Genomic DNA, 25802 nt, shown 5'->3' with positions numbered 1-25802 from the left:
GGAGGCTTGGACACTGTAGCCTGAGCCTTCGGTGGCTTAGAAGGTTTTCCTGACCCTGATTTAGGAGGAGAACCTTCTGGCTTAAGTAAGCCTCGGAGGATGAGCTTATTCCTCCTTTCCTGCAGGACTCTCTGGCTAAAAGCATGACACAAAGCACAGGAGTCCTGCAGGTGCAAAGGCCCCAGGCAATAAACACAAGAAGTGTGACCGTCTGTCAGAGACATTTTCTGACAGCACTGGTCACACTTCTTGAAGCCTGAGACCTTGCCTTCCTTTGACATCCTAGGAGGAAGAAACACAAACAAATCCCAACAAACACACAAATTAATCCCTTACACAAACACACAGGAAGGGAATAACCAATGGGGAATTAGGCCTGACTAAAAAACTTTAGATTAAAGGTAATAAAAAGTTTGAAAACAAGGGAATAGGGTGGGCTGTAACTAACTACAGACTAACTAACACTAAAAAGGGAAAAATAAACCCCTAACTAATCTTTTTCTTATTTCACCAAGAAAAACTTACCTCAGCTGGCAAAGGAGACCTCTTTCGCTAAGCGGCAAACGAGATCTGGGGTAGTTCCGCCTTGCATCATGGGATATAGGGTTGCCTCGAGCTGGTAAAAGGAGTTCTCGAGCTAAAGCAAGTGCCGAGTCGGAGCCGAGGATCGGCTCCGAACCCATCCAGCAAGAATGAAGGCGAGATTGACAACTTAACATCAGTAAATATGTTTTTAAATAGGGGCTATAATAAAGAGGCTGTTAAGAAATCACTGGAGAAATTAAATTCTGAAATTCATACACATAACGATGTTATGGTTAGATCTAGTAATACTAAATGTGATAGGGATGGGGGACATATACATAGGAAGGTTTATGTAGTTATTACTTTTGATGTTTTTAGTAAGCAGATTGTTGATATTACTAAATATTTTGGGGGATTATTACTTAAGTACAGTTTATGTATTACCCCAATGGTTTTTTATAGAAGAGGTAGGAGCATTCGGGACATAGTAAATTTATAAAACCGGTAGACAATCTACATAAGGAAGTGATGTTGAAAGGTACATTTAAATGTGAGAGATGTTCCAGTTGTAAATATTTGTAAACAGTTTTGACAGAATCAACGTTTTTTTCTTTTAAACAAGTGGTAAATATTATTGTTATATGGAGGGCATTGTATATGCCTTAAAATGTCCCTGTAACCTGTTCTACACAGGGGAAAGTAAAAAACCCTTTAAAGTCAGATTGCAAGAACATGTGAGGGACATTAAGAATGTAAAGGAAAGTAGTCCATTGGCTACGCATTTTAAATGTTGTCATTGCAGTAATCCTGAAGCTCTTGGAGGCACTATTTTAGAAGAGATTGTCCCAGGTGTTGAATATTTAGACATAAAGAGAAGGTTGCTTTATAAAGAAACACTTTTTATTCTTAAATAATGTACACTGACCCCCACTGGCTTAAATGTGGAATGCAACTGGAGATTTTTAATTTAATTTAATTAAATTTAATTATTTGATTGGATAATTGAATTATTATGTTTTATGAGTGCTATATAAGATGTGAAATTATTTGAATGTTTGAAGGCAGTTGTTTGCCAAAGCACAAGAGTCTTTTGGAATAAATTCTGTGATTTTACTGGCCATTGGTTGTTTTATATGACTTGTTTAAGTTGCTGAGATCCAGAATTGGTATCCAGTCCCCTGTTTTCTTTGGCACTAAAAAGAATTTTGAGTAAGTTCCGGATTCTATCTGGTCTGGCAGGACCTCTTGGATGACTCTTTTTTTCTAGCAGCCTTTGAACCTGAATTGCTGCATGTTCTCTCTGACTGGGTGGAACACTGGGGATTTTTCTTGATGTTGGAGGAGGAAGGGAAAATGGTATTATATAACCTCTGGAAAAGATCCTCTGCACCCAAGTATCTATTGTTATTTCTAGTCAAGCTCTCTGGTGCAGGGATAGTTGACCCCGATTGCCTCCGGAGGAGGCCAACTGGGCCTCCTTTCAGGACTGCTGGAAGGGTCTGCCAAAGAAAGAATCTTTGGAACCTTGGTTTTGTGGGCCACCTCTGCCATGGGGGTGGCATCTATCATTAGAGTTCCTAATCTACCCCTGGAGGAACTATCTACACATGTGTCCTGGAAAGGTCCCTGGGGCTTCTTAAACCACATTTTGCACTACCTCATTGATTCCTGGAAAAAGATCTTTGAGTGGCAGAAAAATGTACACCCACAGCAGACAGGGACTTTCTGTACTTTTCTCACCTGGATAATGTGTCTTTCACCTTGGACCTAAACAAAGGTGTGCCGTCAAAAGGAGCATTGATGAACAAAGACTTGAAGGGCTCCACAAAATCACATAAGCGTATCCAGGCATGCCTCCTTATGAAAACACCTGAACCTGCTGCCCTTGAGATTTCTTCAGCTACGTGTGAAACGAGCCTCATGGAAGAGTTGGAAATTGAGAAGGCACAGATGCTTGTACTTCTTCAGAAACAGATCCTGAGAGGATGTCAGAAAGTTCCTTAATCAGGTCTCTCTGTAACCTGGTGAAATCTGCCAAACATTTCAGTGACCTTAGGGCAAAGGTTGCTGAAGCACAGACACACTTCTGAAACCCGTCCATCATACCTCTCAACCATACTGAATTCCTCGGTAAATGCTGGTTTTGAGGGCAAAATATTGGGGTGCCACAAATTCCTGCATGGCCCCTTTAATTTCTGAATTTCCCAGGTTCTTTTTTTTTTTTTGCCATCACGTACAGAACTTAAATTTTAACCCTGGGTTTAAGGCAAAAGAAAAGAGTATGGCGGGCATTGGCGACTGTTTTGCTTAATTCCTACTCTTGGTACCGGACCGGTATGTGGTATAGTTCACACTAGTTTGCTGTCTGCCAGATGCATTCACTGTGTATACTGCAAGACAAGTCGGTGCTGTATTTTACATTAGTAAGGTATTGCTGCTTAATTGAGAGACAATGGGGTGTATGAGTCTGTAGCTAGCTAGCTGTATTTTACATTTGCAAGGTATTGCTGCTTAATGGAGAGACAAGACAATTGATTCATAGCTACTACAGTAGATGTACTTTACATTAGGAACTAGTTCCTAGTTCACGCTGCTCAGTCGCTGTTGTTTTGCTGCTTAATGGTCAGAGAGACAAGACAATTTGTAGCTAGCTCAGCCTAGCTGTACTTTACAAACTAATAGTTCCTTCAAGTTCGCTCAGACACTGCGTTTTGCTTTCCTTATTCACTTCTACAGAGAGACAACAGTGTATGGATTTATAGCTAGCTGATATTGCTTCTTAATGGAGAAAGGTGTGTGATTAGTAAGGTACTGCTGCTACTTAACAGTGGGCGTATTTTATATTAGGAACTAGTTCCTTGTTCACACTGCTGTTTATTCTTTGCTTTGCTTATTTACTGCTATGGAGAGACAAGAGTCTGTGGATTTATTCATCGCTTAACAGAGAGACAGATTGTTAGCTGATGTTGCTGCTTAACGGGGAAAGGTAGGTGTGTGTGTGTGTGTGTGTGTGTGTGTGTGTGTGTGTGTGTGTGTGTGTGTGTGTGTGTGTGTGTGTGTGTGTGTGTGTGTGTGTATGTATATGTGTATGTGAATTTGTATACAATATACGTGTGTGCTCATGTGTGAGTATATATGCATGCATGGGTTTGTGTGCAGTCATGTATGGCGTGTGTGTTTCACTTTTAAAATAGTTACCAAATGAGTTTTTGCCTAGTAATGTCCTTGCAACACCTTAAGGTATCCAAAAACGTATTGTTAATATAAGGCATCTGTCTGTATAAAGTAGTTCAGCATCAAGGCACTACGAAATGAACATGCTGGCAAGCAGTAAAGACATTTTGGAAAGTTAAGCAGTAAAGACATTTTGGAAAGTTGCTGCTTTATTTGTAGTTGCCATTGACTGTCTGTCATTTTGACTGTCATTGCTGACAGCATTTTATAGGGAATGACAATAGTCATTCAAAGTCGTGTATGGAATTAATTTTATAGAATATAATTGCTGACAAGTCACTCTGCTTATAATGAATAAGCCAAGCTTCTGCTTTTCTGAATTGCTGACATGAGAATAGGAGTCTAGGACTGAGATTTCATGTTATTCTAGTTGGTTGATGACATTTGCCTTAGACAAGCTGAGGGTGTTTTCTGTATGCCTGTAAATTTTAATTGCCAAGAAGTTAATATGCAGTATCTGACTTGATAAAATGTTGTAATAACAGACAACCATTGATTTATTTGTTGGCCTGACTGAAGGAATCTTGGTTTGGTTTCTATATTCGTTTTTTTAGAAAATGCTTTGTTTAGTGCTGCAGTAATACTTTGTCTAGAAATGAAAAGCAACATAAATGGCATAGAACTGGATTTAGTAACAATGTAACGAACTGCACATGCTGCTATGTATTGTCATAATACATACATAATGTATCTATGGGATTTACCACTAAGGGTGTGTTCGAGATACAAAGATATCGAAGCAGAACTAGTTTCTTCACTTTTAACTACCCTAAACAAAGTGCTAGATATTGTACCAGTCTGCAGCTTACTAACATACCCGATGACTTCTTCTGCTTTCTGTTGTCATGATTGCCATTTCTCTGGTCAATATTTTTTTATCAATTATTGCTTTTGATACTATAGAAAAATCTACCAGCTGCTGTGACTGGCTGGTTACCAGAAGTGTTACTGACCTCAGAAAAAATATCAGTTTATTTATATGATGTTGGATATGAGAGCAGTGCTGGCTACAGCAACCAATGTTATGCTTTCCTCTTACTGCTTGATTTTAGGAAAAAATGCCGTTTGTCTTTCCTTGACAAGTTACAAATACAATATATGATCTTGAAGTTGTGGTCTTGTAAAAAGGGATATGACTCATGGTGTCTTATTATCTAATATTCAGAAAGTTCCCAGCTGCGTCAAGTAAAAGCAAACCTCTCAAGTACCCCTTATTAGAATGAACATTCCCCATTTGGAGTCTTAAACTCTCCATGTTCCATATTGTTCCACATTGAAAAGGTCAGTCACACATTTATTTATAGGAATTGTTAAACTAATATCCATGATAAATTATACCGAATCATATTAATTCAGCAATAAAAACTTTTTTATAAGTAAAAAATAGCACATTTAAACCATGCCATGACATCCCTAGTTGAATTTGTTAATAAACTGTTAGTAAGTGTTCCACATTTTGCCCACTTGTTCCACATTATGAGAGGCATTGTTGCACATTTTGGAGATGGAAGGTTGAGAGTTATGATTGCTACGCATTTAAGAAAATGGTTACCATTTACTATAGGGTCTGGGCTCTGGGGCCATATTTTTGTTGTCTGTTCTTCAGTTTGTGTTTGAAAGTTAGTATCCCACAATTCCACTGGAGTGGGTGGGGTTACATTACTATGTATGCACATTTTATGTTAATCAGTGTACAGATTTGTAACTATTTTCATGGGCCTTTGTCCAGATTTTTGATGTTTCCAGGCTGAGAGATATGCTGTCCGTTTCCTGAGACTCCTTGTCTCCTCAGTAAGTTCCTTCTTAGTGGCTGCCACCATGACCATGGCATCAAGCACCCCTTTTGTACAAAACTGCTTGTCCTCTGGTGCTGCCATAACTCTGTCAGGTCTCTGAAGTATTGGTTCAATGGTATCAGAATACTTCCATGCCCGCCAAGAGATCAACTCAATGAGTTCGTTGGTGGGTGGTGTCACCCAGGAGGTAGATGGGCTAGTACCGAAAGCCTCCAGGAATACAGACTCTTCAGATGAAGGGTTACTGGATACCAACCACCTCTCTCTTTTTAGGATTTCAAGGATGTCTCCAAATGAGACAACTTAAGGAGGTGACTGTGGAGACCCTTCACCTTCATCAAGGTCTGTATCTTCTGTGATACACTCCTTTGGGGAGTCCAAGTGCTTCCTTTTTAGGAACCTCCTCAGTGGAATTCTCTGGAGAGGTATCAGAAGAAGTCAGGACACCCTGTTGGAAAGTCTGGGGTTCCAAGCGCAGAGATGTCAAGGTTGCAGATTGAGGACCTGAAGGGGTAGGAGTCATCTGTGTTCCTGAGGTAGACAATGGTCTCAACATGGTCTCAAAATCAGATCTCCCCAGAGAAGGACAGAATCTCATATCCGAAAAGGCAAGCTTTTGGACCAATGTCCCTCCCTGCTCTGAGGACAATCCCCGAGGGAAAAGCTGGAGCCAAACTAACCTGTGGCAAGGCTCCAAGGCACAGGAATGGCTCTGATAACTTCAGAGTCGACTCCAGCACCTCAGATCTGACAGAGCTGCCTCAGTTCCGCCACTGGATCTGACTGAACCAAAGTGTTCAGACCCTTTTCCTCAGATCCAAGGCAGACGGATCTGGGCAGCTTGGATCCAAGGACTCTGAGACTATGGAAGGAGTCAGAGGAGGAACTGGTGGGGGGTGTAGTGGAAGATTGAACCTCCTGACCCATAGTGGTAGGAACCAATGAAACACCTGTGAAACTGCACCATGATAATTCTTCTCACCAATCTCTCCACATCTTCTTCCATTAGATTTCTTGAAGAGTGAGTGGAAATTACCGAAGGGGACCTAGGTCTCTCCAAAAAGGGGGAAGGAACCCTGGAGGGAACTGGGTCCACCAAAGGCAAGTATCTGGTCATTGGGAGGTAAGAGATATTGAAAGCTGAATCAGATGATTTTTGCATCTGATACAAAGAAGTCAGATCCAGCAAATCTTTCTTTGTTAGTTTTGGATCCGATGTTATGGATGGATCTGATAAATATCTCTCTCTTTTTTTTTTTTTTGCTTTGGATCCAAGGTTGAGGTCTGATCCAATAGTTTAGACCTTCTCCTTTAGGATCCAAAGGGGAGGTCAGATGGGAAGGTCTTTTCTTTGATTGCTGAAGAGTAATGGTCACCATGTCTTACACATAGAGCAGCAAATGAGACCTGAGATACTTGAGGTTGGTGCATTGTGGATAAGGGAGAAGCTCAAGAGTTTTTGGTTGCCACAAGCTTTAGCAATGGCTGAGTCAGACCTGGGGGATCAGATCCAAACCCATAAGTTGAGGACAGAATGAAAATTTACAACATCAGGTCATCTGTTTTGGTTTCTATGCCTATTTGCCTCAGAGGAAACTGAATGATCAGACTTGGATGCTTCCAAAATCTTAAGAGTCTAGATCCCTTCAAAATCAGAATTATTGGGTGGTTGAAAGGGGGTGGCATTACTCATAACCTGGGTTTGCACCCTGCAATCAACTGCCTGAAGAATGGAGCTAGCCATACCCACCAACTCAGGGAAAACCCAGCCAGAGACAGTTGCCCTGCAAAATGGTGGGTCTTCTGTCTCTTTTTTTGTATGCACTACTTTAGTGGACACTCCTCATATCAACAATGCAACATTTTCTGCACCCTTGACTTCACCGTAACTAAAGAGTTTGGTTCTGCCATACTTGAATCAGGCAATGTTACAGCCCCTGAGGATGTTTCTGACCCTTGTGTCATGCACAGTTGTGGTAATAACACCACACCAGAGGACCTGGAGGCAAAATAAGTCAAGTGGTCAGATAGTGAGTCCAAGGCTACTTCAGAATCACAAGCCATAGGCTGAGGCATATTTCTTGATTTATTGTTTTTTTTAGGTGCACAAGGGGTAGATGATAGGTGTGGGGGCACCAAATCCAAGTCCATTTAAGTAAGGGGATAAAAAGCCAGATCAATACCAAATACCAGTTGTACGGTCGACTCAGTAAAAAATGGACACAACCTACTATTCTTTCTGTAAACAGCAATTCAAAGACTATTTTTGCAAGGATAGTATTCTAAATATTGCAATAAGTACAGTGACAGTAATTTCAGTAACATAGATCAAAGCACAAAATACATGTCATAGAAGTCCCCAATTAGAAAATAAACAAAGGCTAGTTTCAGCCCCAAATGATTAAAAAAGTATAAACTTATGAAAAATTCCTGTCAGAAATGTTTAATATGCAAAATGGTGCCAAAACCACAATTTAAATGACATTTGTTTAAAATGCTGTAGACCTACTCAGTCACCTCAGATAATCATAAATCCAAAGAAAAAATACAAAATAGCAGGTTTTCCTGTTAAAACTGTCAAATGAAGCTGTTAATCAAAGGAAATAACATATGTAATGAAGTCCCAGCTCTGGCAGCGTGAGGCAATGAGAACAGCCTTAGTACAGAAACTCAGTTAAACATTCACTAATGGCCATAAAATACATTCAAAGGGTTAAAAACCAAAATAAACTCAATCATCTTAAATAAACAGTATAATTCTTATACTGCAGGAAAAGTAAAACCCCTAGTATTTACAGTTTTCCATTGGAAAAAAACTATCAATCAAAGCAGCAGAATTCACTATTCAAGCACTAAGAGAAAAGGGCAGAGGGAGGAAATAAAACGCAAAAGGGTTTCTTATATGAGCTCAGCAGCTGAATAGGTCCAGAGTAAGGAGCAATCTTCTGAGAGATACCTCTACTATGGCACTAGAAAACTGAAAGGGCTCTGTTTGTGGGTCTGAAATGCAGTTCTTGTACTGCCAGGTGATTGGTCCATCACAGCCACAGACAGGCAGTGGGAGGTTCACTGAGGTTTGGCACACTGTCAGAAGGAGGGTAGCAGGGCACTACTACTACCCATATGCCAGTAAGGCAGTGTATTCGTTGAATATCTTTGGTCAGTTTGGGTCATAGTCATAGCTTTACCCCTCTATGCTATGTAGTCATACCATTACCATAACAGATTAAAGTCTGCCAGGTTTACACTGTAATATGCTGGCCTTTCTTTGCAAATAATAAAAAATATATACTACCACTTCTAATACCATTACTAGTCAATTACCATACAAATAACAGATGCTGGCCACACCCACCTTAGCCATGTCTTCAGCATGGCTGTGTTGTTCTCCTGCATCTTCTAAAGTCTGTGGGGATGGCCTGGCTGTAAGAAGTTTATTAGTTGTCCTTAATGGTGAGGCTAACCCAGTCACTGGCACTGAGATCTGCTTCAAGCTTATTGTTGTCACACTGCATAATGGAGATACAGTTGTTGAACTGACTGAGTAGACCCCCGTGTCCTTTGTGTCCCCTTGCTGCTCACTCTGCACTGTTTGTCGAATTAAAGGCAGTCTGGCCATTTCAGCGTGCGCGGGGCTCCCAGCTCTGTCCATTGTTGATGATTCCTCATTTGCTGCTGCTTTGCAGCTTGAATCACTTGGTGATATTAATGTTGCTGCTGGCGCACAGGATGGTGCTACCTTGGAAGATGCAGGCAAGTTTGCAGTCATTCCCTTTTGTCTATTAACATTTTCTGCATGACACGAATTTACATCCATAGACTTCTGTCAAAAAGAAATAAAACAGCATCCTGTATCTTAGTGTTAGTCCTTTATTTAAACTCAACTAGAAAAACTAATGATTAAAAAATCAGTGAGCAAGTAAGACACTACAGCTTAGCATGACATGCTACTATGCTGACAAATGCTGATGCCATGGAAAGCCCCTAAAGAGAACGAATTTTTGATGGAGTGATGAACTAAATACTTATAAAGAATCAGAAATCCCCTCCTATACAGTGCCAGACCTCTCAACTCTCCCTATTTTGGGTGAACATTCTTTTTTTTAGTTCAGATATACCCCTGTACAGGTTGTCCCTATTTTTGGAGGTATACCCCTATTTGTAGGCTTAATTTACCCTTTCACACAATCTCCTGAATCCTCCTCATCACAAGTGTTCTTTGAAGATGTCTAGTATGCAGAAAAAGTGGCAACAATAGTCTAAACAAAGACAATGCACATCTTACATCTTCCTTTTCCTGAAGCACAAATAAATGACCTTATAAGGTAGAATTTTGCAATACAGGTGATTAAAATCTACATATTTTACAGTATTTCTTTGATACAGATGGCGCCAGTGGTGCAGCAGTTGCGTTGTCGCCTCACAGCAAGAGGTTTTCCAGTTTGATTCTTGGCTGGGGTGCCTTCTGTGTGGAGTTAGCATGTCCTCTCTGCATCCATGTAGGTTTTCTCCAAATGCTCCGGTTTCTTCCCATGTTACAAAGACATGCATCTGTAACATTTTTCCCTCAGCCGCCACTGAAAATTGGCTTTGTTCCAAGTTGGACTTTCCCAGTAAACAAATGTTAAATAAATAAATTGCATATATTTTTCTATCACTGTTGTCATTCTCTGTTTTTTAAACATCTTTTTGAATACTGTCCCACATTCCTACTGTGCTATTTGATATTCAGACTTTATGCTAATTAAATGTCTACATTTTTAGCTGGATATTTCTACTTTTCAAGAGCCTTGTTCATGTTTTAAATGTCTGCCAGTTGAGAGGTATGTACAGGACTCTATAATGCTTGTCATCTAACTGAAGGGAATGGCATTCAGCAATGTCCTCTGATAGCTGCAGCATTCCCCAGAAGGCAACAGTGACCTAGGACTCCAGGGATAAACTGACAACAGCTTGATAAAGGTCAACAACCCTCAGTGCATCCACTCCATTTAATTTTTAAAATGTTTAATTTATTTATTTGTTATCCAGGAAGGCACGAAGGTGACAAAGTGAACTGATCTCTCACTTGTATCCTTTTCAGCCGCATCACAAGTCACAGGAACAAAGGGCTTGGCATAATGGTTCAGGACTTCATCTCATAGACACAGTGTACAAGTTTTGGTTTGAAACTCAGGTTATTAGCTGGGCTTGAAATGGTCCTTCACAACAGTTAGTCTAGTACTCATCTATGAATATATATATATATATATATATATATATATATATATATATATATATATATATATATAGTTCTTCAGAAGATCGAATTACTAAAAGCTCAAAATTTACAAGCTCGAAGCCAGAATCTCAAGTATTCAGTTACTTGAAGATCTGCAGGGGAAAACAAACAACCCAGAAACACTTATACACATATATGTGAGCATGTGTGTATACACATTTGGTAGCACTTTTTGATCAAGTGCTCAGTTATTTAACTTATGTGTGCACTGTTAATATGCCTCTCACCTGTCCAGAATTTTACAGAATGTCTAGATTTTTGCCTCATATGTTTAGTCTCTTCCTGTTAAAATGTGTGTTTTTCTGGCAAATCTTTGAGGATTAAAGTCACAAAATAGTGACAGACATTTCAGCTTCAGACTTTATATTCTTCTAAAAATACATTCTAATACAAAACATGTTAACATGTTATTCTAGCAACAGAGTTTATAAGAGCAATATTTTAAAATCGTTAACCATCTTTGATCTTGTGTCCCCATTTATTTTTGATTTTGCCTGCCCAGAATACTTGCACAAAGAGGTTGCGAGGTATGACTGTTAATATTTGTCATAGATTAAATTACTCAGATAAATCAGTGATTGAAAGTTGTTTCCTCAAGTATTCTTTGTTAGTGGATATTTTTCTTGTGTCATGGTTGTGTTACTCTGGAGTTATATGGAAGTAAGGGAATAAATCCAGACTCCTTGCCACAAAAGAATAGAGCTCTACCTGCGACTGAGGTGACCTTGCTTCACTTAGCCGCCTCTTTAATGGAGGAGTGAAGGGACTTGGCATGGTTATCTTTAAAAAAAGGAGTGGAGGGTTGTGGGTGTTCAGGGTGCACACCGAGATGGTGCAGTTTCTCTGGCAGAGACCACAAAAAACACTTCAGATGTTTTGAGGATGGTTGAGATTGCTACTTGCTAATAATTCCCCTTGTAGAAGTGAGGAGATGTTTGGTGCAGACAGCCCAGCGAATGCCCCTTTTCTTGTATGGCTCTGCGTGCATGCATGGGGACTTATGGTTTCATTAAGAAGAAATCCTTAATATACCCATGATAGCTGCCTAAACAGATGGCCCCTCATGGCCAAAACTCTCCTTTGGTGATGAAGAAATGAATGGATCATTTTCTTGGATGGGGCTGATAATTGCCAGGCAGAAAGGGCAAAGATAGCAAAGAAAATGTAAAGAAATAATTAAGGGGCTGGGGGGCAGACCCACACATAAAGCAAGTCTTGTTTGTGTTACTGTTCCTGCAGTGTGCTGAATATAGTTTGTGAAGCAATTGCTGTCTTTGTCTTGGAGATAGTAACTGTTACAAGTGTAACTGTTATGAGTGTAACTGTTTCAAGTGTAGATCTGTTTACAGTTTGCAGATAAATGTTTTCAAGCAGTCTTTCCCAGCTAAAGAGTCTAGGGAGTCTTGGACTGCTTTTGTTATGGGAGCAGATCTGATTTATTTGTAATTATCAATCAATGCATTTCGAAGCACTGTGATTAACTAAGTGATCGTCACTAGTTTATTTCATTGAAAACCAATAGCAATAGACAGAAAGCCCCAATCACAGAAACACAGCTATGGTTAGAACTTTAAGGATGACCAATACTATATGCAGGCATGTTTTGTGCCAACAGCTATGCCAATTTGGTTATAGCAGAATGGGAGAGTGAAGTTGTGTTAGGCCATGACTTGTACAAGAGGAATTTACATTTTTATCATTGTTTTGTAGACGATTTGTTTCTCCTGTGGATGGGAGATGAGATTCAGCTGCATGATTTTGTGACCTAGTCAAACAGTAGTAGTACTTTTTTGTAGTTTACAGAGACCCACTCAAGTAATCAAATTGATTATTTAGATGTAAGAATGATTAAGGATTCAGAAAGCGTATTTCATACCAAAAAGTATGGGAAGGATTGTTACCATCCCGCTTATGGCCATCGCACTAGCAGGCATCCTAAGCATGTATGTGCTTAGAGGCCAAGCTATAAGAACTTCTAGGTTAGCTGATAGAAATGATGATTTTGAAACTGATTTGGATCAGCTGAAGATGGATTTTAAGTGAAAGGGATATAATGACTTTGAAATAATCCCAACATGTGATTTAGTTAAACAACTTAGGAACTCCACAGGAAAACCATATTTTTCTGACCCTTCATTGGTTGCTTCTACTGGAAAGGAACACTCCCAAGAATTGACTTTTAGCCTGATGTATTCTAGTGAAGATAAGGACATAAAGAAAATTATAAATAGGCATTGGCATATCCTCCAGGTAGATAAGGACATAGCCATTTTGGTAGGACCTAGACTGACGTTTGGGTGTAAGAACAAAAAATCCTTGAAGTATAGGCTATGTTATCTCAAGGGGAGGGGACAATTAGAAGACAGTATACAAGAATTTGGGACCAGAAAATTTAATAGTTCTTCCTTTTGTAGTTTTATATATGTGTCCACGTTTTTTGATCATCCTGTTACTGGCTCTAAACATATGTTGAGAGTTCTAGCAGATTGCAGTGCAAGGGATTTGGTATACTTAGCCCATTGCACATTATGTAGATTGTTCTATGTAGGCAAGACTAAAAGATGCCTACGAGAATGTATTAGGGATCATCTGTATTGTGGATGTAAGGGTTTTATTTACAGTGCTTTGGCTAAACACATGATAGATAAAGGCCCGGGGCATGAATTTAAGTTTATGGTATTGGAAGTTTTGAGAGAGGGGCTGAGGATGGGAGATATCATCAATGAGGCAGAACGGGTAGAACTTCAGTGGATTCTGAAACTAAGAGCCCATCGGGGCTTAGGCTTGAATGAGTATGTATCTATCAATCCTGCCCTTAAGGCCAGGAAACATAAGAGGTTGTAGATAAACCTATGTTGCAACATTCCTTAATGTTTTTAGTTGTTTCTATGAGAAATGTTATATATTTGTTTAAATATTCAAGATGATGTACTTTTATTCTTGTATTTTTATTCTTGCATGTGGAAATGATATATGTTTTAATAGCGTCAGAGGGGTGTGTTATTTTGCTCCACTCTCATTGGTTGATTTGGAATGTGCTGAATGGAACCGGGTTGGGGATGTATGTATTTAAAGTTCACTAGGTTTGTGTGATGTATTGGTCTGAAGAAGTAAATTTTGTTTTGCGAAGGTGCTTAACTGTTTTCTTGTTTTATATTAAAAGTTATTACTTTTTGTGCGAGTCTCATTCCTTAAAGTTCTAATTGTAGCCATGCTTCTATGATTGGAGCTTTCTGTTGATTGTTATTGTGTTTTGTTGTTGTCCTACACAGTTAATCAGCATGAGGACATTTTTCTTTAGTGGTTTATTTCATTGATTTATTCATACGTAATCAACATGCATACATATATATATATACATATATATATATAGACACACTCACACACACACACACACACACACACACACAAACACACACACACACACACACACACACACACACACACACACACACACACACACACACACACACACACACACACACACACACACACACACACACACACACACACATTGATAAGGCACATAGAAAGAATATGAATAGCTAGACAAGCAGCAAGTTTTGGGTGTGACTCACAGTACACAGAAAACTGAAAAAAAAAACTGAAGGGATTTGAGGAATGCACCACAGACCTGGAACAATAAGGCAGCTATATCAAGCACTGTGCCACTATAGTACATGTATTGACATGCTGGGAATCCTGAGTGCACTGTTATGCTACATCTATTGATGAGCTGGGAATCCTGAATGCATTGTCATACTACATCTATTGATGTGCTTAGAATCCTGAGTACACTGTTATACTACATCTATTGACGTGCTGGGAGTCCTGAGTGCAGTGTTATACTACATCTATTGCCGTGCTGGGAATCCTGAGCGCACTGTTATACTACATCTATTGACGTGCTGGGAATCCTGAGTACACTGTTATACTACATCTATTGACGTGCTGGAAATCCTGAGTGCACTGTTATACTACATCTATTGATGTGCTTGGAATCCTGAGTACACTGTTATACTACATCTATTGACATGCTGGGAGTCCTGAGTGCAGTGTTATACTACATCTATTGCCGTGCTGGGAATCCTGAGTGCACTGTTATACTACATCTATTGACATGCTGGGAATCCTGAGTACACTGTTATACTACATCTATTGACGTGCTGGAAATCCTGAGTGCACTGTTATACTACATCTATTGATGTGCTTGAAATCCTGAGTACACTGTTATACTACATCTATTGACGTGCTGGGAGTCCTGAGTGCAGTGTTATACTACATCTATTGCCGTGCTGGGAATCCTGAGTGCACTGTTATACTACATCTATTGACATGCTGGGAATCCTGAGTACACTGTTATACTACATCTATTGACGTGCTGGGAGTCCTGAGTGCAGTGTTATACTACATCTATTGACGTGCTGGAAATCCTGAGTGCACTGTTATACTACATCTATTGACGTGCTGGGAATCCTGAGTGCACTGTTATACTACATCTATTGACATGCTGGGAATCCTGAGTGCACTGTTATACTACATCTATTGATGTGCTGGGAATCCTGAGTGCACTGTTATACTACCTCTATTGATGTGCTGGGAGTCCTGAGTGCACTGTTATGCTACATCTATTGACATGCTGGGAATCCTGAGTGCACTGTTATACTACATTTATTGACATGCTGGGAAACCTGAGTGCACTGTTATACTGCATCTACTGATGTGCTGGGAATCCTGAGTGCACTGTTATACTACATCTCTTGACGTGCTGGGAATCCTGAGTGCACTGTTATACTACATTTATTGACGTGCTGCGAATCTTGAGTGCACTGTTATACTACATCTACTGATGTGCTGGGAATCCTGAATTCACTGTTATACTGCATCTACTGACGTGCACTGTTATACTACATCTATTGACATGCTGGGAATCCTGAGTTCACTGTTATACTACATCTATTGACTTGCTGTGAATCCTGGGTACACTGTTATACTACATCTACTGACGTGCTGGGTATCCTGAGTGCACTGTTATACTACATCTATTGACATGCTGGGAATCCTGAGTACACTGTTATACTACATCTATTGATGTGCTGGGAATCCTGAGTTCACTGTTATACTACATCTACTGACGTGCTGGGAATCCTGGGTGCACTGTTATACTACATCTATTGATGTGCTGGGAATCCAGACTGCACTGTTATACTACATCTACTGACGTGCTGGGAATCCTGAGTGCAATATTATACTACATCTACTGACGTGCTGGGAATCATGAGTGCACTGTTATACTACATCTATTGACGTGCTGGGAATCCTGGTTACACTGTTATACCACATCTATTGACGTGCTGGGAATCCTGAGTGCACTGTTATACTACATCTATTGATGTGCTGGGAATCCTGAGTACACTGTTATACTACATCTATTGATGTGCTGGGAATCTTGGGTACACTGTTATACTACATCTATTGACGTGCTGGGAATCCTAAGTGCACTATTATACTACATCTACTGACGTGCTGGAAATCCTGAGTGCACTGTTATACTACATCTATTGATGTGCTGGGAATCCTGAGTACACTGTTATACTACATCTATTGATGTGCTGGGAATCCTGGGTACGCTGTTACACTACATCTATTGATGTGCTGGGAATCCTGAGTACACTGTTATACTACATCTATTGACGTGCTGGGAATCCTGAGTACACTGTTATACTACATCTATTGATGTGCTAGGAATCCTGAGTGCACTGTTATACTATATCTATTGACATGCTGGAAATCATGAGTGCACTGTTATACTATATCTACCGACATGCTGGGAATCCTGAGTACACTGTTATACTACATCTATTGACGTGCTTGGAATCCTGAGTGCACTGTTATACTACATTTACTGACGTGCTGGGAATCCTGAGTGCACTGTTATACTACATCTCTTGACGTGCTGGGAATCCTGAGTACACTGTTATACTACACCTATTGACGTGCTGGGAATCCTGAGTGCACTGTTATACTACATCTACTGACGTGCTGGGAATCTTGAGTGCACTGTTATACTACATCTATTGATGTGCTGGTACTCCTGAGTTCACTGTTATACTACATCTACTGATGTGCTGGGAATCCTGAGTACATTGTTGTACTACATCTACTGACATGCTGGGAATCGTGAGTGCACTGTTACGCATGATAACGGGGCCCACAAAATGCTTTTTATACAAATGTATCTTAGAAGAGCAAGAGCACTTGAAATGTGTAGATAAACCCACTATACTGGAATCCCGCTAAATTTCCAGAAATTCCACATAAATGCTTGGACTGTTTTGGAAATAAAGTCTGAAAAAGTAGGTAGTTTCATTTATTACTAAAATGATTTGAAAGCGCAGTATTTTGTAACTCAGCAGTCTGTAAATTTTGTTTCAAAATGTTACTTTATCTATCTAGAGAATGTTATCTCGTATACGAAGAGTATAATAAAACCTGTAGGAAAAAACAGAATAATTAATATGCTTTCTCTGGAGAAGCCAGAATAGTTGCTCATCAATGGAACAAAACCCAGAATGACAAAGGAGCACAATTTTTCCTCTTCTCCCAGAAGGAGTGACATAACAGCATGAAAGTTATAGATCCAGCCTGACGATACAGGGAAAAGACGAACCTGAATGCATCAAAACAGCTGGGGAAGAAATGTAACATCACCGCAGTTATAATAGGATAACATTACAAACAAAGAATCAGTACACATTCTGGGTGCAAATGTGATTAGATGACTTCTGAAACAATTTGACAAAAGCTAAATGGATTAAAGACAGACTGTAAGAAGACTTCGTCACTGAGCACAAATCAAGGTGAGAAAGTGGAACTGTGGCAGAAACTGAAGGAAAGGTTATACTTTTAGAATGAAAGGTGCTAAAGCCTGCTCAACCTAATTTCCCCTCACTCCACTTTAAGCCTATGGTTTCTTCACCTCCAGCCCCTGAAGTGCTACTGTCTATGTATTCAGCTATCTGCCCCTCCCCCGTTTTAACTGGTTTAACAGTTCACTCCATGCTGTAATATACTTGTCAATTTGCTATATGCTTGGCAGGAAGGTGGGTGGAGCAAAGACACAAAATGAACTGTTCAGACATTAAAATAGATGAATGAAGGAGACATAGGGAGGGAGGTTTATAGTAAGATGAGTAAGAGATGGTACAATGGGGGGGGGGGGGGCTGAAAGCCTTGCTCCACACAAAACAGTTTATCAGTTAGATAACACTACTTTTAAACCGACAGAAACAATTAGTGCTCCGTTTAAAAGTACATTACAATCTTGAGACAATTTGTTAAAATATAACACTCCTAGCTTTTAAATAAATTTCCTGAAGAGGAAATAATAAAACATAAGAAAAAAAAAAATAAGAAAATGGAACTTTTTTCCCCAAAGGGAACTTATCTGCCCATCTAAGGAAAGGACAAGCCGATCATCAGTCCTCAAAAGCCCCAGAGGAGTGTACTCTTTGGTGGCAGTAAAGCTCTGAAGGGCTTTGCACCAAAAGTTGTCTTTTAGTCAGCTCAGTTCAAGCTGCTTGACAGTTTGGGTGTGTGGAAGGTGCTCTGAAGCTTTGGAAGCTGACTGGCTATTATATCCTTGGCAGGATATAACCAATATAGCTACGGCTACTGCAACAATGATGAAGATGAAGAATATATAATTTGATTCCGTCAAAACCGTAAGCTCTGCCGATTGGAAGTTACAGTGCAAACTTCCAGAGCTTCATTAGAGGGAATGGGTTAAGGCCATGGATAAGTCTGGGAAAGAAGTGAACAGCTAACTGGAAGATGTGTACGTAAGTAAATGGAGTAGAACAGGGATTGTTTGTACCTTGACAGCTACTGCAGTTAAGGAAGCATGTGGGGGAGGACAATGTTAAGCAAGTTCAGTTATGTGCAAGTCATGAATGTGCACAGGTGAATATTGTCTGTACAATAAACCACTGATAACTTATAATCTCTGTCTCCACTGGTCATTCTACAAATGGGTGATGTCATAAACTACAGTGTAGTAAAATAAACCTGAAAAATTAAAGAACAAGCAAAGAAGCTTGAGAATTTCAGACAGTAAGGGGTTCACTGACTTAAGCAGGAAGCAGAGAGGTCTACCCAAATGTGCAGCAGAGAGCTAGCATCACGGAGAATAAGAAAGGTCTTTTATTTCCCCAAACAAAACCTAAATGTAGAGTGCAACAATAGTAACATAATTTTTATATCCCATAACTCCTTAATGGTGTCTAGACAATTTTTGGATCTGGCTTATTTAATTAAATAACTTACCAGTTAATAATATGCAGTCAGCCGCGGTGGTACGGCGGTAGCATTGCTACCTCACAGCAAGAGGTTCTCCCGTTTGATTCTCGGCTGGGCTTGGGAGTGCTTTCTGTGTGGAATCTGCATGTCCTCCCCGCGGTTGGGTAGCATTCGAAAGACATGCGTGCGTAAATGGGCGTGCCTTCGTTGAAGGTTAGGCGTCGAGCTGGCACCTCGGTGTTTCGTAAAAATCTACTGCCAATCATTAGTGGACCGGAGTTCTGCTGTGGTGACCCCTTATCGGGAAAAGCCGAAAAACAGACAACAACAACCAGTTAATAATATGCAATATTAGAAAGTCCAAGGAGTTAATAACAAAATGCCACTAAGATTGTTCATCTAGGATGTCCTGCTACAGTGAAATTAATCACAGCTTTTCACTTACCATAGGATCACAGGATCATAGGAAGTTACTAGGCTAATGGCCCTAGGGCCCTTACAAGCCCAGCCAAGTTCTACCCTTATTTCCACGATCAGCAACTACTGTCTCTGTCCAAGAGGGAGACAGGTGAAACCTCTGGGGTGAATTTACAGTTACCCATCCAATTGTCCAGACTGCATTTGAAGAGGGTCAATGAGGTGCTTTGTTTGACATGAAGTGGGAGTCTGTTCCAAAGGTATGGTAACCTCTGGGAGACAAATCTGTCCCTCCAGCAGGTTCTATTAATGTCACATAACAGGTTAAGGTCTTTAGAGTGAGTAACCCATGTACGATTTGACTTACAGAGATGCAACATTCCCAATAAAGCAGAGTCAGAGACTGCCTTGTATGCAAGGCAGAGATCACCTCTGAGTAGTCTGTATGAAACAGAATAAAGTGACAGTGTTTCAGGTGATCCACATAGGACAGATTCTGAAGATCTTTAAATTTCCTTGTGAGGAACCTTTGTGGTCTCTCCAATTGCTGCAGGTGCTTGGAAGGGTACATACCAAAAGGGGCATTGTACTCAATTATTGGCCTGATGAGGGAAGAGTACAGGGAGGTTATAACTTCTTTTTTTTTCTGGAGGCAATACCCTTACTTATGAGATGAGACCATATATGCTGTGTTTTTGGCCTTAGAGAGAGTGTTTATGACCTCCTCCTTAGAGATACAAGGTAGGGGACAGGTGGTTGGGATGTCATGGGGGACATGTGGCAGGGAAAGGGGAGTGAAATTTTCACAGAACCTGTCAGCCAACAGGTTAGCTATGTCCACAGGCTCAGTATATTTGGTATCATTAACTGCCAGTTCAGCACAGATCTGGGCCTTTCCTTTTAGGTTACAGATGTAACTAAAGAATGCCTTACGGTTGGTCTTTAGTTGAGGAAGCTAATTTGGATTCATAGTCCACAAGAAGTCTTATTCGCTTATTTAAGCTGAGGAGGGAGTGTTTCCAGTTTGGGGCTCACTCCCTCTTACTGTTAGACAGCAATTTCTTCCTCTTATTGTAAAGCCTGGTAATGGCAGTTGTCCAGCAGGCAGGTTTGCTCTTCCTTGAGGAGCTTGTTTTGGTTCTATCAGGTACAGCTGAGTCAATGCAGTTAGACAGGTGTTTGTATAAAGCATTGGTACAGAGCTCATCAGAGTTGCCAGTACCATCGGAGGGGCGAGGTACAATGAAGCTATTTATATCATCCTGTAAGAGGTTATAATCTACTTTGGAGAAGTTTTTTTGTTTAGTTGCTGTTGGGGGGGGGGGGGTATGGTGTCATATGCCATAGTGGAACACAGAAAAATTAATTCACAATGTCCATTTATATTTAACTATACCTGAGATGTTGCTAGTTGTTTATTAGTGATTATGAAAATAAACATAATCTCCACATGTACTTCTTATGGCTTTTCCCAGTTAGGGTTGCCACAGCAGATCACCTGTCCGCTCATGAATGGCATTAGAGTTTTAAGGTGTCAAGTTGCCAGCCCGGCGCTCAACCTTCCACGGAAGACACACATGTAAGCACTCATGCCTAGGGCCAATTTAGAGTGTCCAATCCATCTACAGCATGTCTTTGGGATGTGGGAGGAAATCGGAGCAACCGGAGGAAACCCATGCGACGACAGGGAGGACATGCAGACTCCGCACAGAAGGTACCCCAGCCGAAGATCGAACCGGAGAACCTCTTGCTGTGCAGTGACAATGCTAATGACTGCACCACCGTGGCTGCCCTAATCTCCACATGTACTTAATATGTAAAAAAACAAGTGACTTACAAACTTTTATATAACATCAGGTGAAACCTTAGATGTTGTTGAAGAAAGCTGTCACTGATATACTCACTGTAAGTTGCACATCTTGACATATATTCAGTGTTATTTACATTGTTTATTAAACAATTAATCATATGTTTTCATATTTCTGTAAATATCTCAATAAACATACTTTTACAGGGGAATTTTTTGTCTCGAGAAAACTTATATCCTGTTAACTCAAATGTATGTCTGAGCTGTACAGTTTGCAAGATATGACACTTTGTTTATGAAAGTTTAACAAAAAAAAAATGTGGGCTTGTGTACATTATAATATAGTATTTATGGAAAGATTGTGAATAAACTTAATATTATCACCATATAGAATACTTCTTACTGACAACACTGCTATTTGTACAGTTTTAATAGCTTTTGTTGTTCACAAAATATTTACATTTATGTTCATAGGTTCACAGGAGATTAATAGGCTAATGACTCAAGAGCCCTTACAAGCCTAGCCAGTTTTATCCAGATTTTCCCCAATTTTCTATCCTTAGAGGAAAGATAACAAGGGTCAGCAAGCAGGGTTTTGACAAATTTAAAGACTGCCTCTCTCCATAAGGGACATGGGTGCTATCCCAGGAGTGAAATTGTGATTTCCCATCCATTGGTCCAGATAGTGCTTGAAGATGGTCAGGGAAGGGCTCTGCTTCACATGAACAGGAAGCCTATCCCAGAGGAGGGGCAATCTCTGGGACACATATCTGTCTCTCCAGCATGATCTACTCATGTCAGAGATTAGGTTTAGATCCCTGGAATGGGTAATCCTCATGTAGTTAGTTTTGTAAATATGCAACATTTTCATTAGGATTGGGTCAGAGACTACCTTGTAGGTCAGGCATAGATCACCCCTCAGTAACTGGTAAGAAACTGAATACAGCAATAAGGCTTTTAATCATTCCACATATGACATGTTGGTCATACATTGTATTTTTTTGGGTGAAAAACTTCTGAGGTTGCTCCAACTGTTGCAGGTGCCTGGTGAGATACATGCCAAAAGGTGCATTGTACTTGATTGTTTGTCTGATGAGGGCCAAGTACAGTGGACATCCTTAGATCTTGACACCATGCCCTCACTTATAAACTGAGCCACATTGAAGGATTTCCCATGGTGGTAAAACTTCAGATTACTATCTATCTGAGTATCCAAATTCTTGCCACTGGGTCCACGGTTAAGGGGGTGTAATCAATGTTGCAGTTTGGAGGGGTATTTGATTTCCGAAAGGGTATTAGTATGCACTTCTTCACATTTAGTTTGAGGCCATAGCTCTGACACCAGTCATTAGTCTGTGTCAGTCCTTTCAGTAGGATATCAACATCATTTGGGGAGTCAGTGATTGCTCCCAACTTGCAGTAATCAGCAAGCTTGGTCAGCCAAAAGCCATCTACATTTGCCTTTACATCTGAGAAGTATATCTCAAACAGGAGGGGGCCCAGCACTAAGCCATATGGTACTCCACTGGTAACTGGCTTCTTGCTGGATGTGAATTCCCCACTCTACTAGCATGTGTCTTATCTGTGAGCCATTTGGCTATCCATCTGGTGAAATAGGGGGTTATTGTGTCAAATGCCTTGGCCAGGTCAAGGTAGGTGGTATGCACTGACTTACCCTCATCCATTGCCTTGGTGACATTCTCAAAGGGACCTGCCCTTGACAAATCTGAACAGGGTTGGGTCTAGAATCTGGAAATTTCCTATGTTGTTGTTAATCAGGTCCATGATTATCCTTTCCACAGCCTTGCATATGAGGCTAGTCAGACTTATAGCTCAGTAGTTTCCTGGGTCCACTGATTGTCTCCCCTTGTGCAGAGGGATAACTGCTGCTGTTCTCCACTCTACTGGGACAAAGCTTGTTCTGAGACTGTGGTTAAACAGAGATCCAAGTGGGTCTGCTAAGTCATGTTTCAAGCTATGTAATAGGCACCCTGGAATTCCATCTGGGCCCATTGATGCCATGTTTCTAGCTTTGCAGAGTGCAGTGACAACCCGTTCTTTCATGATAACAGGCAAAGGAATGGTAGGGGGATATTTCATGGCTAGTGACTGGAGGTGATGAGATGGTAAAATCTGAGCTGAATTTATTGGCCAGGAGGTTTGCTATGTCTTCTGGCTGAGGATAGGTAGTGCCATCTACAGCCAACTCAGCACATTGTTGAGTGTTTCCCTTAAGATTTTGGACATACCTAAATAATGCTTTAAGGTTATCCTTTGTTTGGAAGGCTATTTAGTCTCATAATTATTTTTTTTAACATTTTATTTAACATTTGTTGACCGGGAATGTCCGACTAGGTTCCACAGAGCCTGCTTTCAGCGGAGGCCCGGGGAGAAATGCTCCAGATTAGATTTTGAAGACTTGTCTAGTTTCCTGATTTGCCTTTTGAGACTAATGAGGGATTTTTGTTTCTGTTGTGCTCCCTCCCTCTGACTTCTACACAGGAATTTCTTCCTTCTGTTGTATAGTCTATCTGTGCGAGGGGTCCACAAGGGTGCCTTGTTTTTCTGATTAGACCTGGGTTTAATTCATTAAGGTACTGCCGTTTCTATGCAGTTGTTTAAGTGGTTGTACAGGGCATTCGTGTACACTTCTGCAAAGGTCTCCATGTTTTCGGAGTTAGGGGTAGCTTTAAAATTAACTATGCTATCACTTAATAGAAGGTGATTTGCCTTGGAAAAATTCTTTAGGGTTTTAGGGTTTGATGGGATTCTACTGTTACATTTATTTCAAAGGAGACTGATTTATGATCCGATCTTACTAATAAGGACATTATGCTGGTGGTTGAATGCTTCCCCATATTTGTGAGTACTGCATCAAGGATATTTGCGTCCCTAATGGGAGTGCAGACCAGCTGCTCCAGAGCATTTGCTTTGACAAAGTCCAGGAATCTCTGAGCCTGAATGCTAGTGGTCATGTATGTTTCCTAGTTTATGAAGGGGTAGTTAAGGCCACCCATGAATAGTGTGTTGGGCTGAATGGTAAGTGATTCTAGTAACTTTAGGTATGCAGTGTGGTTCTCATGGTTCATGGTTGGGGACCTGTAACTAGTGATGATATGGTGGGGGATTTTGCTTATGGTCAGCTGGACAAGGAACATCTCAAGCGAGTCATCCTGCTTGACCACTCTTGAGGTACGATTAAATGGACACACCTCCTCCTTTCATTTTTTTTCCTTTTCAGGGGGTAGTTTGAATGTGTGATAGGCATTGTAGCCTTGCACTGCTGGGGTGTTTTCCACATATTTGAACAACATCTCTGTAACTGCACAGATGTCAGCATTTGCCAGGGTGAAGAGAGCTTCCAGGGGTGCAGTTTCTTGTTAAGACTCCTAGCACTGAGCAGTAGTACCTTCAGCTTGGCATTAGACATTGGTAGATCTGTTCATTTGGCACTGCCTGCAAAGGGCACTACTGGGGTGGCTAATGCCTTGGCCAGCATTCAAAAGCCTAGGGGTGATAGGTGCAGATGATCTCTGGCAAATCAGTGAGGTCTGTTGATCATGTCTTTCCACGCAGACAAATACTGGATCCCCCTTGGAATGACACCAGTAGCTAAGCCAATTATAGAAGTCAATCATTTTCTGTTTGTATTGTGGTGTCATTCTTGGTGAGGGTAAAATGTTGCTCAGTGTGAGGCTCATATCCACCTGTGACACGTATTCAAAGAGTTCCATCATGTCTCTCTTCATATAGTCCAGGGAGGTACATCTCAGGTCATTCACATCGACATGAACTACGACTGAGTCACACCAGTACTTGAGGTTGAGTGACCTGAGTGCCTGCATGATCTGGTGAATTCTGGCCCCTGACAGTCAACCGACTGCAATCCCCTCTTTATCCAACCTGGTCAGGGAGCATCTGTGTGTCTCACAATTGGAGTCTCCTATGACCAAGATGTTTAAATGGTGTGTTTCACCTTAGGGGCTTGTTGGTGGAGACACTAATATGTGTATTTTTATGTGTAGTGGTTCATATTGATTTGCTTTTGTTTGCATGTGGTTTCTGATGGCAGCATACAGGAGGCCTCTGAGGTTTTGTTAAGTTACTTGTGAGTACCTTCACATATGTGGGTTTATGTGTCAAGACATTATTTAATGAGGAAAAATGCGCATGTGCTGACAACCTACTTGTCATTTGATTTGTTATTATGTGAGAGTTGTGTCTCAATTTTCATAGTGTAACTACATCTCTCAAATAACATGTTTCTTTCAGGATTAAGTGGCTGTCAGTATACATGAGACAATTGAGACAATTGCTATATTGCCTCAGGATGCCCATGTCCAGCAGGCTGGCCACAGAGATAACAGGAAAGTGCCCATCCATGGTTTCAGGTTTTTAGTAAGTGCTTAACTAGGGAGAAGAGTGGAAGAATTTAACTGGACTG

General features: G+C 40.6%; 1 protein-coding gene across 6 annotated transcripts in view; it reads right to left on the bottom strand.

Moving 5' to 3' along the window:
• The window catches only part of PLEKHA4 (pleckstrin homology domain containing A4), a 2050101-nt gene that overhangs the window by 152371 nt on the left and 1871928 nt on the right, over positions 1-25802 (bottom strand). For 4 of the 6 annotated variants that reach the window (XM_044059475.1, XM_044059472.1, XM_044059477.1 and 1 more), the window contains one exon: positions 8911-9378. The exons of 1 other annotated variant lie outside the window; for it this stretch is intronic. In XM_044059475.1, the coding sequence (XP_043915410.1) occupies positions 8911-9378 (468 nt within the window). The remainder of the gene's footprint in view (positions 1-8910; positions 9379-25802) is intronic. One more of the 6 variants, XM_044059474.1, reaches the window with a different exon arrangement.

Source organism: Protopterus annectens, chromosome 17.part0, assembly GCF_019279795.1.
Source record: "Protopterus annectens isolate FY-2018-M chromosome 17.part0, PAN1.0, whole genome shotgun sequence".
NCBI classification, from domain to species: Eukaryota; Metazoa; Chordata; order Ceratodontiformes; family Protopteridae; genus Protopterus; species Protopterus annectens.
This window is presented reverse-complemented; position numbering and strand designations above follow the sequence as displayed.